This window comes from Vespa velutina, chromosome 6, assembly GCF_912470025.1.
Source record: "Vespa velutina chromosome 6, iVesVel2.1, whole genome shotgun sequence".
NCBI lineage: Eukaryota > Metazoa > Arthropoda > Insecta > Hymenoptera > Vespidae > Vespa > Vespa velutina.
Genome location: NC_062193.1, coordinates 925,552 through 940,236, shown reverse-complemented (window position 1 = coordinate 940,236; position 14,685 = coordinate 925,552). Strand labels below are relative to the sequence as shown.

General features: G+C 34.9%; 2 protein-coding genes across 16 annotated transcripts in view; one reads left to right on the top strand and one right to left on the bottom strand.

Annotated features, from left to right (window-relative positions):
• LOC124950049 overlaps positions 1–10,392 on the bottom strand; it is a 27,773-nt gene extending 17,381 nt beyond the window's left edge. For 5 of the 12 annotated variants that reach the window (XM_047496168.1, XM_047496175.1, XM_047496176.1 and 2 more), the window contains exons 1-5: positions 9,995–10,381; positions 7,663–8,286; positions 6,603–6,764; positions 6,009–6,513; positions 2,791–5,610 (exon numbers count right to left, since the gene is read on the bottom strand). In XM_047496168.1, the coding sequence (XP_047352124.1) occupies positions 2,791–5,610; positions 6,009–6,513; positions 6,603–6,764; positions 7,663–7,879 (3,704 nt within the window). In that variant the 5' untranslated portion in view covers positions 7,880–8,286; positions 9,995–10,381. The other 7 variants (XM_047496174.1, XM_047496173.1, XM_047496180.1 and 4 more) reach the window with 4 other exon arrangements.
• On the top strand, positions 5,891–14,685 carry LOC124950055 (ankyrin repeat domain-containing protein 29). 4 transcript variants are annotated; one of them, XM_047496201.1, is made up of 10 exons: positions 5,891–6,468; positions 6,657–6,798; positions 11,407–11,561; positions 11,682–11,792; positions 11,867–11,965; positions 12,061–12,159; positions 12,221–12,319; positions 12,399–12,596; positions 12,685–12,780; positions 13,246–14,685. In XM_047496201.1, exons 3-10 carry the CDS (start codon positions 11,550–11,552, stop codon positions 13,441–13,443), a joined length of 912 nt encoding a protein of 303 aa, XP_047352157.1. In that variant the 5' UTR covers positions 5,891–6,468; positions 6,657–6,798; positions 11,407–11,549; the 3' UTR covers positions 13,444–14,685. The 4 variants fall into 4 exon arrangements, with proteins under 4 accessions (XP_047352157.1, XP_047352156.1, XP_047352159.1 ...); XM_047496200.1 differs by lacking the exons at positions 5,891–6,468; positions 6,657–6,798 and adding an exon at positions 9,634–9,789; XM_047496203.1 differs by lacking the exons at positions 5,891–6,468; positions 6,657–6,798 and adding an exon at positions 9,830–9,851.

The following is a 14,685-nucleotide window of genomic DNA, read 5'->3' as shown; positions in this document are numbered from 1 at the left end:
AGACACCGTATGCATGACAACGGAGTATCGGGAGAACATCTGAGATTGGTCAACACAGTTCTGATTCTTTTAGGGATGTATTTGCGAGCTTTTCCGACTTGCAACGTCACGAGGATTTTTTTTTGGTCAAGTTCTGATAATCATCGCTTTTCCGTCGTATAAGATTCTAATTTATTATTGAGACGAAAGAAGAAAAAGAAAATCTTATCCCGTAAGAATATTATTATATACTACTACTACTTATCATTAGAATCCGATTCATGAGAACGCGTATCGCTCACAATAGTCCCATTCACACGAAATTTCTTCTTAGCTGCCAAATAAGAATAAAATAGTAGCTATTTAGGGTTCGTACTCCGCGAAGAGCTCGGAACAGTGCATATGTCTGTCCTCAATGTTAAAGCATATGGTAATTCACTGTTCAAAAGCTTAGTTATATCTAACGATAGAGTGTCTTGTATGTATCGAAGGAAGTTTCGTTATCTTCTTACCGTTTGAAAGATGATTTGTTAGAAAAGAAAAAAAAAAAAAATTTCAAAAAATACAGATAACGATTCTGATATATAGCAAATCATAAATTTTCATTTATCTCTTTCTGCAAATGGTAATATTTTAAAATGTCGGCTTAAATCTCAACGATATATTCATGCAACTTTATAAGGAAATTAAACTATTCAAAGAAAGAACGTCGAGGCATTACACTATACCAGGACGATAATCTTTGACTTTCGAAAAGAAAGCATTCATCGTACGTTATATCTTTCTATTACGTTCTATCGCGTAAATATTGATATTGATAAAAGGTTATCTACATTTCCGAAGGAATTCGAAAGAACAAATATATTGCAAAAGAAAAATTTACCTTGTTACATTACATCCGAGTGTCATTGGATTTGTAATGACTTCGAACTTCGATTAAAAAATTATAATTCACATGTAATTGTTATTCATCATGACAATTAATCATTCCAATCGATTTTATAAATAAAATAATTTTACTAATAAGTTACTACGATTACAAATAATTTCTCATCGTTTATAAACCTAGAATATAATGATATGAGTCAGGAACTTGATAATCATGTACTATATGATATAAAGAATGGCACCTACGCGACGTCGCGTGTCAATGACACAAAATAGCGTATGCCTAAACGTGAAAGTGGTACGTGTACGTTCTAACTAACGGATGTAATCGAGGAAATCGTGAATTAAGTATGTATGATGAGTATCTCAACCCTTCGTTGGCAAGCTTCGTAACGGAACACCAATTCTATCGTCGAGAACGACATAACTGTTCCTTTTTAGTAAGCAAAGTTCAATTAGAAACACAGGATCAATATAACGTATTATAATCAATAAAAAAAAAAAAAAAAAAAAGAGAACTAAATATAAAATAAACAAAAAAAAAAAAAAATGATCTTTTATTTGCTCGATAAAATTACAAACTGAAGTATTACTCCTTCTTATTAGTTTACTTCGTAATTCACTAAAACCAGTAAGAATTATTCTGGCAATAACCACTTCTCTCATGTCTCATCATATACGCGAATGTATAATGCGTTACGTAATCGTTATTTCTGATGCTTACTAGAACATGGAATTTAAACATGGTCGGACTTCGTAAGTACAATGCGCCGTGCATCGTATCTAAACGTTATAACTGCGTTTACTTATCACGTTTCAAAAGAGAAAAAGAGAAAGAAATAAAGACAGAGACAGAGACAGAGACAGAGAGAGAGAGAGAGAGAGAGAGAGAGAGAGAGAGAGAGAGAAAACAATCGGACGAAGCTTACACGATCTCACGAAGAAGAGTAACACTTAAAAACAAGGCGTCATTAAAGCTCAAAAGGAGAGAATTGTTTGTTGAACGGAGATACGAAACGTGGGAATGTTCTGTGTTATACTTTAAACTCGGTTCACTTTCCGGAATGCGGAAATAAATGAGAAATTATAAAAAGTTTCGTTTGTACTGATCTTTATCGAAAGAATCAAGGTTTATTCACTGCAAACTCATGTCACGAATTCTTCTTCGGAGCTAGCCAAACAGTAACTATTCATTCTAAGAATTTTTTCCTCGAACACAAGCTAAAGAAAAAGGTAGTACGTGATATATTCCAAGTTAAAATCCAATAAAGTAAAATAGAATTATCCAGGATAGGTTGGTGTATACTCGTTACGTTGTCTGTTAACTGTCCAACGTTCGTCTGGAGAGCTATTACATATCAAAAACTGTCGAGATAGCAGTATTTTTTGCATAACACTAAGTCAGCCTACCAAGAAGAAACGATTATTCATAAAGTTTTATCAAATATTTGAAAATAATTCAAATTTGAGATTGATGCATATCCTAACGATAAGAAAGAATTTGGCAAAAATCCAAAAGAAAAATATATGTCAAACAAGAGATCATCGGTAAAAGCGTCAGCGTAACTTCGATAGAATCTAATGTAAACAAACACGCGTTAAAGCCGCGTACAAGTCAGACCGAGAGTATAAGATACGCCTTGTGTTTCGTAATGATGGAAACGAAAGGGCGTTCTTGCGAAACGTATTATTTATACATATATCTATGTAATTAAATCTCTCGCAGTATAGACGGTATCTATATAAAACTAGTTTGCCCTACTTAAATGAAAATGATAAGAAAACGACGATTTATAATATTCGGGTCATTCGTAACTCGATCCTCTCTTCCATTGCGACGCAAAAATACGTCCGATACAAAAATAGCACAGTTATCCGCGCGTTCGACTCCAATAGGAGCCGATGGAAAACAACGTGACTCACCTAACACTGGAGGCACTCCTTTGAAGATCAACGTTGTTTCTCCCGGTATCGTCAGATCTACTTTCGAGTGCAACGACCTCGTCCTTCGATCTCTCTTCGTCCGGCGGATGCAAGGGTATAATGATATAATCCGGTTCCTTCTTCGTTCTTTCCTGATAAAACTCATTGCGATTTGAGTGTTGTCCGATACGGGAATCGCATTTGTTTTGTATCTCCGAACGAGGTACCTTCGATCTACCACTGAACCTCAACTTGGAAAATCTCTGTAAGAAACAACCGATACCACCCTTCTTTCTTTCTTCATTTTTCAATACCGTCGGTTGTTTCGCATTGATGGTCGCTGATCTTTCAACCGCGGTATTTTTCCAAAACTTAGAATCATTCTTTGAGATCGATTCCATGGTCTTGCTAGTTGATGTAAGATCGTCAACTTTCGCCGGTAAAGTCATACTTTCCGTTGTCTTCGTTATCGCCGCTGTTGTAATTTTCGACTTCGTCGTTTCCTCCGGTTGTCCGTCACGATCACCGCGATGATTCGTATCAACTGGCAAAGCTACAGCCATCGTCGACTGACTCCCACTACCTTGACTAACTTTCAGACTGTCGGTTTTATTGCCGTTTGGTGGGGAAGTACGATCACCATGAAGAGTTTGTCCCCACGCCTGCTCTACCACCACTTCCGACTCCTTTTTCTTATTATGCCCCTCCATCGTCGCATCTACCTTCTCCGCAATGTCTACCATCTTCTTAGTGTTCCTACCGGAAACCTCGCTTTCAACTTGCTTCTCTTTCTTGCTGTCTTCTTCGTCTACTCCGCTATCCGATAAGTTCTCGTCTTTTTTCTCTCTCTCCTCCGACAATAAATCCTTTTTCTCTTTCGAACGTGCAGATAAATTGTTCTTTTCTGGATAAAATTCGCCTATGAATGATCTCTTTTTTTGTAATTTCACTTCCCCCGGGATTTCTCGCGAATCATCGTCGCACAAGGAAGCAATGCTTTGGAGTAACATCGTTTCCTCTAATAAATCACGAAAGGTCCTATCTTTATTTATTTGTTCACTATTAAATTCTTCTTCTTCTAATGTGGTGTCCATTAGGTTAAGCTTTCCTATAGGTTTGCTCTCCAGGCAAGGATAATCTACCTCATCGTCTACGAAAACACGTTTATTAACATTTTTTCCATGCACTGAAAAAAAAGCCGAGTTTTTTTTTATCTGACCAAAAAGTGATTCCTCGGTATGCTTCGAAACGTTCTCTGTGGATTTTGAATAGGAGCCGAGCGAGGGTGCGAAATCGGCACGAGAATCACCGCTCAGATTTAATGCGGAGCTACTGCCAGTACGAATCGATCTTGAGTCAGATACTTTGAGACGCGAGGATCGTCCTGAATTGGATTCCTCCAATTCATCACAGGCATCCATTCGTTGAAAAGCCCCTCTGTTAGCTTGAAAAGACTTAATGTAATCGTATTGCTGTGCCAATTCGTAACTAGCATTATTGATGACTCGTTTCTTCCTGCTAGCATTCCTAGGTGATCTCGTATTTTCATCATTGGATGGTATCGCACGTCTTCGAAAATTTCTCTCATCAACTTCAAATTGTTGCGCCAATTCGTAACTAGCATTTTTCTTTACCTTTTGCGACATTTGTTTATTGGAATATTGTCTACGAATGGCATCTACAATGTCATTGCCACCAACACCTTCCTCGACTTCTCGTTTAAGTCGTTTCACGGCCTCATCAACGACCGCATCTATATCGTTCTCCATAGCCATCGCTATATCCAATACATTGCTACGATCTTGAGTCTTCACGGTTGATGCGATCTGTTCTTGGTCCTCGTATTCATCGCTGTCAGCATCAATGTTCTCATCCTCGCCGTTTTGTAGATCCGTCGTTGATAGATCATTGTGCATCGCTCCAACGTCGATTCTTGCATTTTGAGCTGGCTGAGTCCTTACCGAACATGACCGCCGTTTCGTCGTCTCAATGTCGTTCTCTTTTTCATTAGATCCAAGTAGTTCGCCATCTTCGTGATTCAGCATATCCTCCAGACCACGTACGCTTTTGACTTCCGCCATTTTGTGATCTTTCATACTCATATCGTTGCACGATCGTTCATCCTCTTCCCTCGTAGATACGCCGCAAAGATCTAGATCGATGGGTACGCTGGTAACTTTAGTATAATTCTCGAATAAATTTGATGTAGATACAAACGACTTTGATCTCGAAGAAACTAGTTCCGCCAATATTTCTGGATCGTGAGCGTATTCGTTGACGATCGAAGGCAAACTGGGTGCGCTCTGAGATTTCTCCGTAAATCTAAAATTAAAACACTCCTCTTCGGTCCACCGTTGACGTTGATATTGCTGGTGCTGCCGCTGCTCGTGAAGATGCTCGTGACCGAAACGTTGCTGTTGCTGTTGCTGACGATGATGATGACGAGAATGACGAGCATCATGTTCGCTGTTCACCTTACTATGACCATGAGCCGTGCTACCGGTTATATTTAAACTTGTCTGCAACAGACGCGTGGAAGACGACGCTACTTTTTGGCCAGACTTCAGATCTAAGAACATATCCCTTCTTGACTCAACACCGATCTTTCGCAAATCTATAGTGTTTTTATAATCCAATGACGTCGCATAATTGCAACTCGAATCACCGAAAACATGCAATTGATCCTCGAAGTATCCACATCCACGACGACTCGGATTTAATAACCGATCGTCTTCCTCGAATTCTTCATCGTCACCATCGTCCTCGTATTCTTCTTCTTCTTCTTCCTCCTCTTCTTCTTCTTCTTCGTACCAAAAGTTTCTGTTTCATGCGAAATGGAAATCTTATAGAGAGATTTCAGAAAATATAATATAAATAGAAAGATAAAAGCGACATGTTACTTTAAACAATTTTGTTAAATATGAAATATAGCTTGTATAATATTTTACTTCCGAACTTGATAATAATAGGTGTAAAGTCAAGGATGTTTCTTCATGGCCAGGATCGCATTTATCTCGGCCAACAAACATTTGTTATACCTAAAGCAATGTCTCGCGATTTAGATTGTTCTTGCCAAGAGAATGTATGTATATTCTATTTCGCACGAAGCATGATGTTTCATCCAATTCACGTAATTTTATATACAATAGTATCTTTATTTTTATCTTAAAACTATAACGTTATATATTCATCTCTGAAAAAAAGGAGCAAAATCTCACCTTGATCGTAATTCGTTTCTTTCGGACCTCGCGAAGTTTAACTTTCTCTTCGGATACGATGATACACGTTCATTGAATGATGTCACTTCTTCGAAATCCGTAACCTTTTGACAGATATTTAAACTATCGAAGCTACGGTAGGGCCTGATTCGTGGAAAGTGATCGACAGAATTGGAAAATCCATTTTGTACTACTGCATCATTATCTTGCTCGAGACTATCCGGCGACGTGTTCCCCAAATGAGACACATTCGAGTGATAAGAATACTCGAGAGAATCAAAACTATAACTGGACGGTGATAAGGTAGCACAAGTTCTTTCCAGAGACTCGAACTGTAACAATGAACTGGATCTAGACGATCCAGAGGACCTTGAAGATCTTGGAGACGTTGGAAAATCATCAAAAGTCACATAAGGATCGCACTCGTCTGTGTTATTATTTCTTCGACATCTCTTCTTAGGTATTATGGAATTGAATTCGGCATCGTTATCGTTTATTCTTTCACCTAGAAAATAATGTTGAGTTATTATTATTATTATTATTATTATATAAATGGATGAGAAATGTTACCACAAAAGATTCATTTAAACATACCTGTAAGATTTTCTTTTCTCTCGATGTGAATAACACTTTCCGTTTCTGAATCAGAGCCCAACCAATAAGTCGTACCACTGTGATCAGAATCACTCTGCAAATCATCAGAGGTTTCTTCGAAAATGGTCTCTAAAAAATCGACCTGTTGCACTGGCACAGCATCTGCAATTACAAATGAATCCTTTATGTAGAACACGTAAGTATGTCGAATTTTTTACATAGTGTTAAATAAATGGAATAGAACTAAATCTATTGTAAATTTATGAGGTGTATAATGAAACAAACATTTATGATTCTTATCAAATTTAAACTTTTTCCTTTATCACTCAAATAGAAATTTATGAAAGTTTTCGTAATAAAAAAAAAAAAAAAAAAAAAAAAAAAAAAAAAAAAACAGATCCGAACGATAATGACTTTTTGTATTAATCCTCGATCGATCATTAAATACCAGTTATTTGTACGATAAACTATCAATAGTTTTTACTCGCAGATCAATTCAATATCTAAAGACTATATCAGAAACAGAGTTTCAGGAGGTGCTTATCGATCGATCGATCGATCGAAATAAACTCGTACACCGAACGTCGAAGTAATTAATTTCAATGTTTTTACGTTAATCGCGATAATGACATGATATTTTGCTCTCGAAAAAAAAAAAGAAAAAAAATAGAACCTAATCTATCGATCGATTGGAATATTCTTAGAAAATAAAGATCTTTCTACGAGCGATATAGTCGAAGTGATCAAAAGAAGCATTATAGATAGGTGAAGGATATAGATAGATGAAACGAAGAAAGAAGGGAAAGCGGTCTTGATCATGAAAGCAAGAAGGTTGTTCCGTGTTAAGTACTGAATAAAATGATATATGAGTATGAGAGAGATGGAAATAAAGAGCGAGAAAGAGAGAGGGGGAGGGAGGGAGGGAGGGAGGGAGAGAGAGAAAGAAGGGAGAAAATAGAAGTAAGTGGTATGAGAATGGATAAAAGAGGAAGTGTGAAAGAGAGATAGAACCAGATGTGTATATATGTGTGTGTGTATGTGTTTGTGTGTGTAAGCAAACCTTTAACACGTAGATCCTCATGTGTAGATTGAAAACGGGAATGATGTTGTAGCTGGAAACCATAGGCCGGAAGCCATGGATTCGGTCCGTTTACCAGATTCATGTCGATGGATCCATCGAGGGAGGACTTTTCCTGCTCGTCCTCCATTGTCTCCGTGCATGTTGCCAGCACAGACGCCGCAGGCGACGTTACCATTCCCAAATCGCTATCGCTCATCTCCTCTCTCTCTCTCCTTCTCTCAGGAGAGAGGTCAAAAAGAGGGACCAATATATTCGACCCTCCCTCCCTCCCCCTCCCCCGCCCCTTAAGCGCAGCCAATCATTAATCGCCTCGCTGAATCGTCTTTTGTTTTATACTCGTTTGAATATCATTCATATTCTACTATCTCTTTCTATCTCGTCTCTTCCACCCTTCAGAAAGCCTTCAGGCTCGTGGTACCGATGATTTGGCGCCATTTCTTTTTTGTTCCTTTGGTTTTTTTCTTTTCCTTTTTTCTTTCTTTCTTTCTTTCTTTTTTTTTTTTTTTTTTTTTTTTTTTTAAGGATCTACGCTTAACCAAAACTTCGATCTCTTAGAAAAGCTCGTAGATTCGATGATCGAACATGACGTCCATATTGGTGACGCTAAATCAATGAAAAACAAAAGAGTCTAGATTAGAAGACGTGTACGAGATTGATCTTTCGTTTTTGGATCGTTGAACCGGACGAAATCAGACGACGCGCCGAGAAACTCTCCTTAACTCGCTAAAGTACCGACGACTAATTCGATAAGAATCCATGTCTACGCCCCCAACATTAGGATGAATTAAAGAAAGTGGGTACTTCGTGTAATACATAATTACATGTACGATCATCCGAGAACAACAGATCTCTCTCGAGTATCTTTCTTTTACCGCTCGCTCTAGTTTCTATTGAACTATTTCTTTCAGAAAAAAAAAAAAAAAAAAAAAAAGAAGAAAGAAAAAACACGCAAACTCTAAGCTTTTCAAAATTGAAGAATTGCCCTAGGAATCGTGCGCACGTTCGCACATGTGTACGTTAAGACGTATGAATATATTATGCAAAAATAAGTAGTTTTCTTACATTTTGTGAGGTGAAAGTGTCGGTGCAAATATCTTCGACGGTGTTATGCAATTTTTTTTTTTTTGAATACAGGTATGTAATCTTTGATTTAATTGGAAAATAAAAAATTAAATTAAATTTTGATCTAATTATAATAAATAATTTCAAGTTTTAAAACAGTATATATATATATATATATATATATATATATATATATATATACAAAAGAATAAAGTTCGATGTAAATGTTTATCTAATGGGAGTTATTTTTTTTTTTACACATTGTACTGCGAACATACGAAAGGAAATGAAAGGATTGGATTAAAGAGAAAGATCGTTGGGAAAGGCATACGGTAATATATCCCCTCTGAGGAAGTTCACCCGTTAGCAGCTGTCAAAGGACATCGCAGCATCAACGATGCGTCAGACAGAAGAATGTTGGACGGAGATCGAGATGTAAGGAAAAAAAGCGAGAGAAAGAGAAAGAGACAGAGAAAGAGACAGAGACAGAGAGAGAGAGACAGAGAGAGAGACAGAGAGAGAGAGAGAGAGAGGGAGAAAGAGAGAGAGGTGAACGATCGTGTTGTAACGTACGCATGTAACTACAGACAAAAAAATACATGTACGCACGCATATACAAAGAAACACGTGATGCATATATATACACATACCAGGTGTTACATCTTAATCGATCTATAGGAATACCATTGAGATTATTAATGACAAGCAATATAAAACAGTTAGACGATTTGATATTTCTAAGTAATCTTTAATATCTAGATTGATTTTCTTTATTAATCGTTATATAAATATTTTCTATATCTTTTAACGAAATGAATAATAATATCAATGGTATTTAAAATGAATCGATTGAAATGAGACACCCTGTATATACGTACGACATAACGTTCCTCCGATTAGAGGAGGATGAGAGGAGAAAGAAAAGAGAAGAGAAGAAAAGAAAGGAGAAAGGAGAGGGCAGAGCGCAATCATCAGAGTAGGAGCAGGAGATGGCGGAGAAAAGAGCGAGAAAAGGTGTATAGAGAAGAAAAAGGATATAAGGAGGTTAGAAACGCATGGAGAATTCCGAAGCGCGACGGTAATGCGCGGCAGAGTGTCGGATACCTGTAAGTAAGCGCGCACATTCCACAATCCCACGGTGTGCGCTCACTGTCTCCCTCTCGTCCTTTTTACCTTTACCCTTTTATTAGCAGTCTGTTTTTCTAAATCACCTTTAATTTCTTACTTGTTAACTTATACGAAAACGTACCGTAACGTGACGAGGGAACAAGGAACGTGGACATTGCGCTTCAATGCATTCGAGTTTTTCGTTTGTAAAAAGAGGAGGAGCCGAAGAAAAGACCTCTCCTCGTCTATAATCGACCGATCACTCGCGCGATTTTGTGAAGATGGCGAACGCTCGTGTTACGGTTCGCCACTTTGTCACCGGACGCACATTGATATAATTGTTTACCGATACTCTCGATACGTCGTTGGAATTTGATTACTAATTACCTGTCGCACGGTAAACCGATTAGCTTCAAGAATCCGATCGTATAACCGAGAGAAAAGTATCTTCGCACTGCGAGGTAAATACTAGAACGAAACTCGCCGCTTTCGCCCGCGGTGCCGCGTCTCCGGCCCCCACCCACGCGAACTACCGCCACGTGACACGTTCGGGCCAGCCAATCGCACGAGCCCGGATCAGGCCCCTCTTGAAAGCCATCGTAAGATCATCTTCGTGTCGATTCGATGCTCCGATTTTCTTCGTTTCTCTTTCGTTTTCTTGTCACGTAAATCTTATTTTATAAAAAGATTGATCTTAACTTACGTTAAACGATTGCAATTTTGATAAATTTAAAAATCTAAGCTTATTTATATTTATTCTTTTATAAAGAATACGTAGAAGGAATGTGTATACGTGTTTGAAATTATTTACTAAGACAGTTTATGTTTTACTTAAAGTAATAAATTAATTAAAAGAAATGTGATAAAGAAAAGTGATTAAAGTGTTAATGGATAATGTAATATTGTTATTCATCTGTAATTTCATGAACTCGTATGAATAACTGAAGTTTCGTTTTACGCGCGCTTTATGCGAACTGGTACATACATACAGAATAAATACGTATGTCATGTATATGCAACGCACGTATATAAAAACGAAGAGTTGCATACACTGTTACACGAATTATTATTCCAAATGGACAATCGAAGAAACGTTCTCTACAAGAATAAACAAAGAACATATTAATCGATACGAAGTTTGCTTACTTTTTATTTTTTTTAGTTGATTTTTATTAATTATTAAAAGTGTCACTACTGTTCTTGTATTAATTCGAATATATTTATTTCTTAACACGTGTTTTCACATTGTAAAATTAGGATTGTAACGTACGATAATTTGCATAATTAATCAATTTTATAATTTTAATTATTGTTTCAAAGTTACATGATTGATTTTAAATAAAGCGCCATTTTGAAAATGATTATATCAACCTGACAACACTGTATAAGTACAATCTACTTAGCTACTATGTCATTGCGACTAAATGGAGGTTTTGATTGTTGTATTGTAGTACTTTAAAAGTTAGTACAATTAATGATCGACGAATTAATAAATTTTTACGTAATAAAAAGTCACCGAAGGGATGCATAATACATCATATGTTACTTACAAAGATGATATGGGCGAAGTTGACACGTGGACACAGACGAAAGTATACTTGCTGCAGTACAATACAATTGTAACGAAGTAATTCAAGGATTTGACATATCACCGTTTGAAAATGTCATGTGAACGTGCAATAAATGCGTGACTCAACATGTCCATGAAAGTAAGTTTCTTATTCTATAAGATAAAAAAAATAATAATTCCAATTTGGTAAATATAATAATGTATATATTAAGATTCTATGAAAGCTGTGTAATATAAATATGTTATTTTTCTTTTCTAGAAAGAATCACCTTGGGATGTAGAATTGCATCTTGCAGCTGCACATGGAGATGCAAAACGTCTGCATATTTTATTAGATTCTGGTAGAGTTCATGTTGATTGTAAAGACAAGGTTTGCATAATGTTCATTCATTTATAAAATTTTGATTAATATAATAAAATAATAACAAACTTTAAACTTAAAAGGATGGAACGACTCCTTTGATACTTGCTGCTGCTGGAGGACATTTAGAAGCTGTCATCGAATTATTACAGCAAGGAGCAGATCCTAATGCTAAAAGACTGGTATTACATAATATATAAATTTATATGATTTTATAATTAAATTAAATTAATTTAATTTAATTTAATTTAATTGTAGAATTACTTTCTCTTTTTAGACAGGGACCACAGCTCTCTTCTTTGCTGCCCAAGGTGGTTTTATGGATATTGCTAATTTGCTTTTAGAACATGAAGCACTTGTTGATTCTTGCAGTATGGTTAGTAAATGGCAAAAGTTGAAAATATCAATGATGTTTATTATGTTTCTATAAATTGTAGGACGGAGGTACACCATTATTTGTTGCTTGCCAATATGGTCATTTAGATGTTGTCGAAGGTCTTCTTGATAAAGGTGCCAATCCAAATGCACATATGAAAGTAAGAATATTTATTAGTATGTAAAAATTATCTTATATTTTTTAATCAAATTTAAACAAATTTAAACTATTAATAAAAGGATGGAGCTAGTGCATTATTCATTGCTGCACAAAATGGTCATGTACGTATTTTGGAAGTTCTTTTGGAGCATAATACAAGAATAGATACTATAAGAACAGATGGCGCTACACCTTTGTGGATCGCAGCACAGATGGGTCATGATCACATCGTCCGACAACTTTTGAAAGCTGGAGCAAATGTTGATGCTACTAGACATGTAAATATTATAAATAACATAATAGAAACATTACTTGTTTTTATAAATGTAATATAAATTCCTTAATAAATTATTATACTTTATATAGGATGGCGCAACGCCTCTATTTAAAGCGGCACATAAAGGTCATACTGCTGTTATTGGAGAATTACTTAAATACCGTCCATCACTTGGTATTCTTCCAGTAAGTTAAATAATTTTATATAATAAAATATTATATCAATGGATACATTAGATATAAATATAAAATATGAAAGCTATAAATTTGCTTATCTTATTTTGGTTGGAATGTATAAAAGTCATTGCTTTTGGATGTGGTATTAAATCAAACTTAATAGTCAAAAATACAATCAATGCTTTGCATTTACCTACTAAATCTTTTTCCTCTTCAGTTCCCCTCTATCATTAATATTAGACTCAAATCCTTCCAAGCAGTTATTATTTTATCAAATAACTAAGATTAAGTAGAATAATATATCTTTATCCTTGCAGATAAAGGCTTATACATTTTTATATTTTCAATTTTTATAATTTCAATATAGAAAGATTTATGATTATATAATAAAACTATGAATCCAAGCACAAAGATTAACAACTTATAATATACACCATAGAACTTGAGAAAATAAGTATCTATGCATTATTCTAGAATGGTGAAAGTGCACTGCATGCTGCAGCTTTAGCAGGACACATGACAGTTGTAAGACAACTAGTGGGAGCAGGAGCCGATCCTTTACTTGTAAATCAAGAAGGTGTGACACCACTTCAATTAGCTGTTAGACACTCACAAACTCAAGTTGCCAATTATCTTAAAGATAAAATAAGGACACGAACTGCAGCATGTTAGATTCCTGTTATTTTTACTTTTAAAAAAGTATCATAATTTTTAAAGATAATTTTACAGTCTTTAAAGATACTATACAAACAAACATATGTGCATGTGTGCACATTAACATAAGGTAAAATATTCCTTATGTATTTTAACATTGATCAAGTGCAATTTTAATATCATATAAAAACGTAAATTTGCGTGATACTAACAAGATATTCAGTATATATAGTAAACATTCAGTGATTGTTCAGAAATTCCATTTTTATTCCTGTTAATGTCAGTAGCATAATATAATATAGCATAGTAATATAATTTGATGTTATTGTTAACGATTAATAAGTTACGACAAATTACTGCATATGCAGAAGATATATTTGATTTTCAAGAGCTGATATACATTTATTGTTGAAAGTTACATATTTATTTTTTATGTATACACTTTGTTATTTATATACAGTAATTGTTAAAGTAACTAAATTTATAAAGTTTCAGTGCTTATTAGCAGTCTGAGAAATGTAAGACTCCGATAGTATGTATACGCGTGGTAATGATTCTCGTGAGATTTAAGATCGTTAAGACTGACTGATTTGCCTTGAAACATATCACGTAAGGATGAAATCTATAAATTGATGAAATATATGGCTTTCCACCGGCGGGAAAGTAAATACTATCGTATCGTAATAATACTTACATAAAAATGTATTTATATTACAATGTCAATGAAAAGACAAAACCAAGCATAAATATCATAATGCCTTTCTAATATTCTTTTTAAACGTCATTTCATGATCATGTATATAACATAGATCATAGTATATAAATTCAAAATAAAGCAAATGTATTTATATATATATTTTTTTTTTAAATAACATACTCAAAAGTTCAGTTAGTTTGAAACATCTGAATTATAATAAAAATAATTAATACGTTTGCATTAATATTTAACAGTAGTGCTTGATAAAGTTCTGAATTATCATATCATGTTACCTGCACCACCTTGACTGTCTTCCCATTTCTTGAGATAGTTTAAAGATTATACACACATTGTTATTGTTAAATTATATATAATAAAATGCAATGAACGTCTCTATAACAGCACAGTATTTTTTTACTATCATGTATTAATATGTATTAACTGATTCTATTTTTAAATGTAAAAAGAGCTTCTTGTTTTATAATGTAGAAATCTCATAATAATAATATATTTATTGTAACTCTTCTATAAAGAATATATACAATTATAAAATAAATATACGA

Bases quoted from the DNA above. Each gene is read 5' to 3' on its own strand.
- LOC124950055 (XM_047496201.1), top strand. The intron at 11,793-11,866 runs GTTTGCATAATG...TAAACTTAAAAG, and splicing joins ATGTTGATTGTAAAGACAAG to GATGGAACGACTCCTTTGAT. The intron at 12,160-12,220 runs GTTAGTAAATGG...TATAAATTGTAG, and splicing joins TTGTTGATTCTTGCAGTATG to GACGGAGGTACACCATTATT.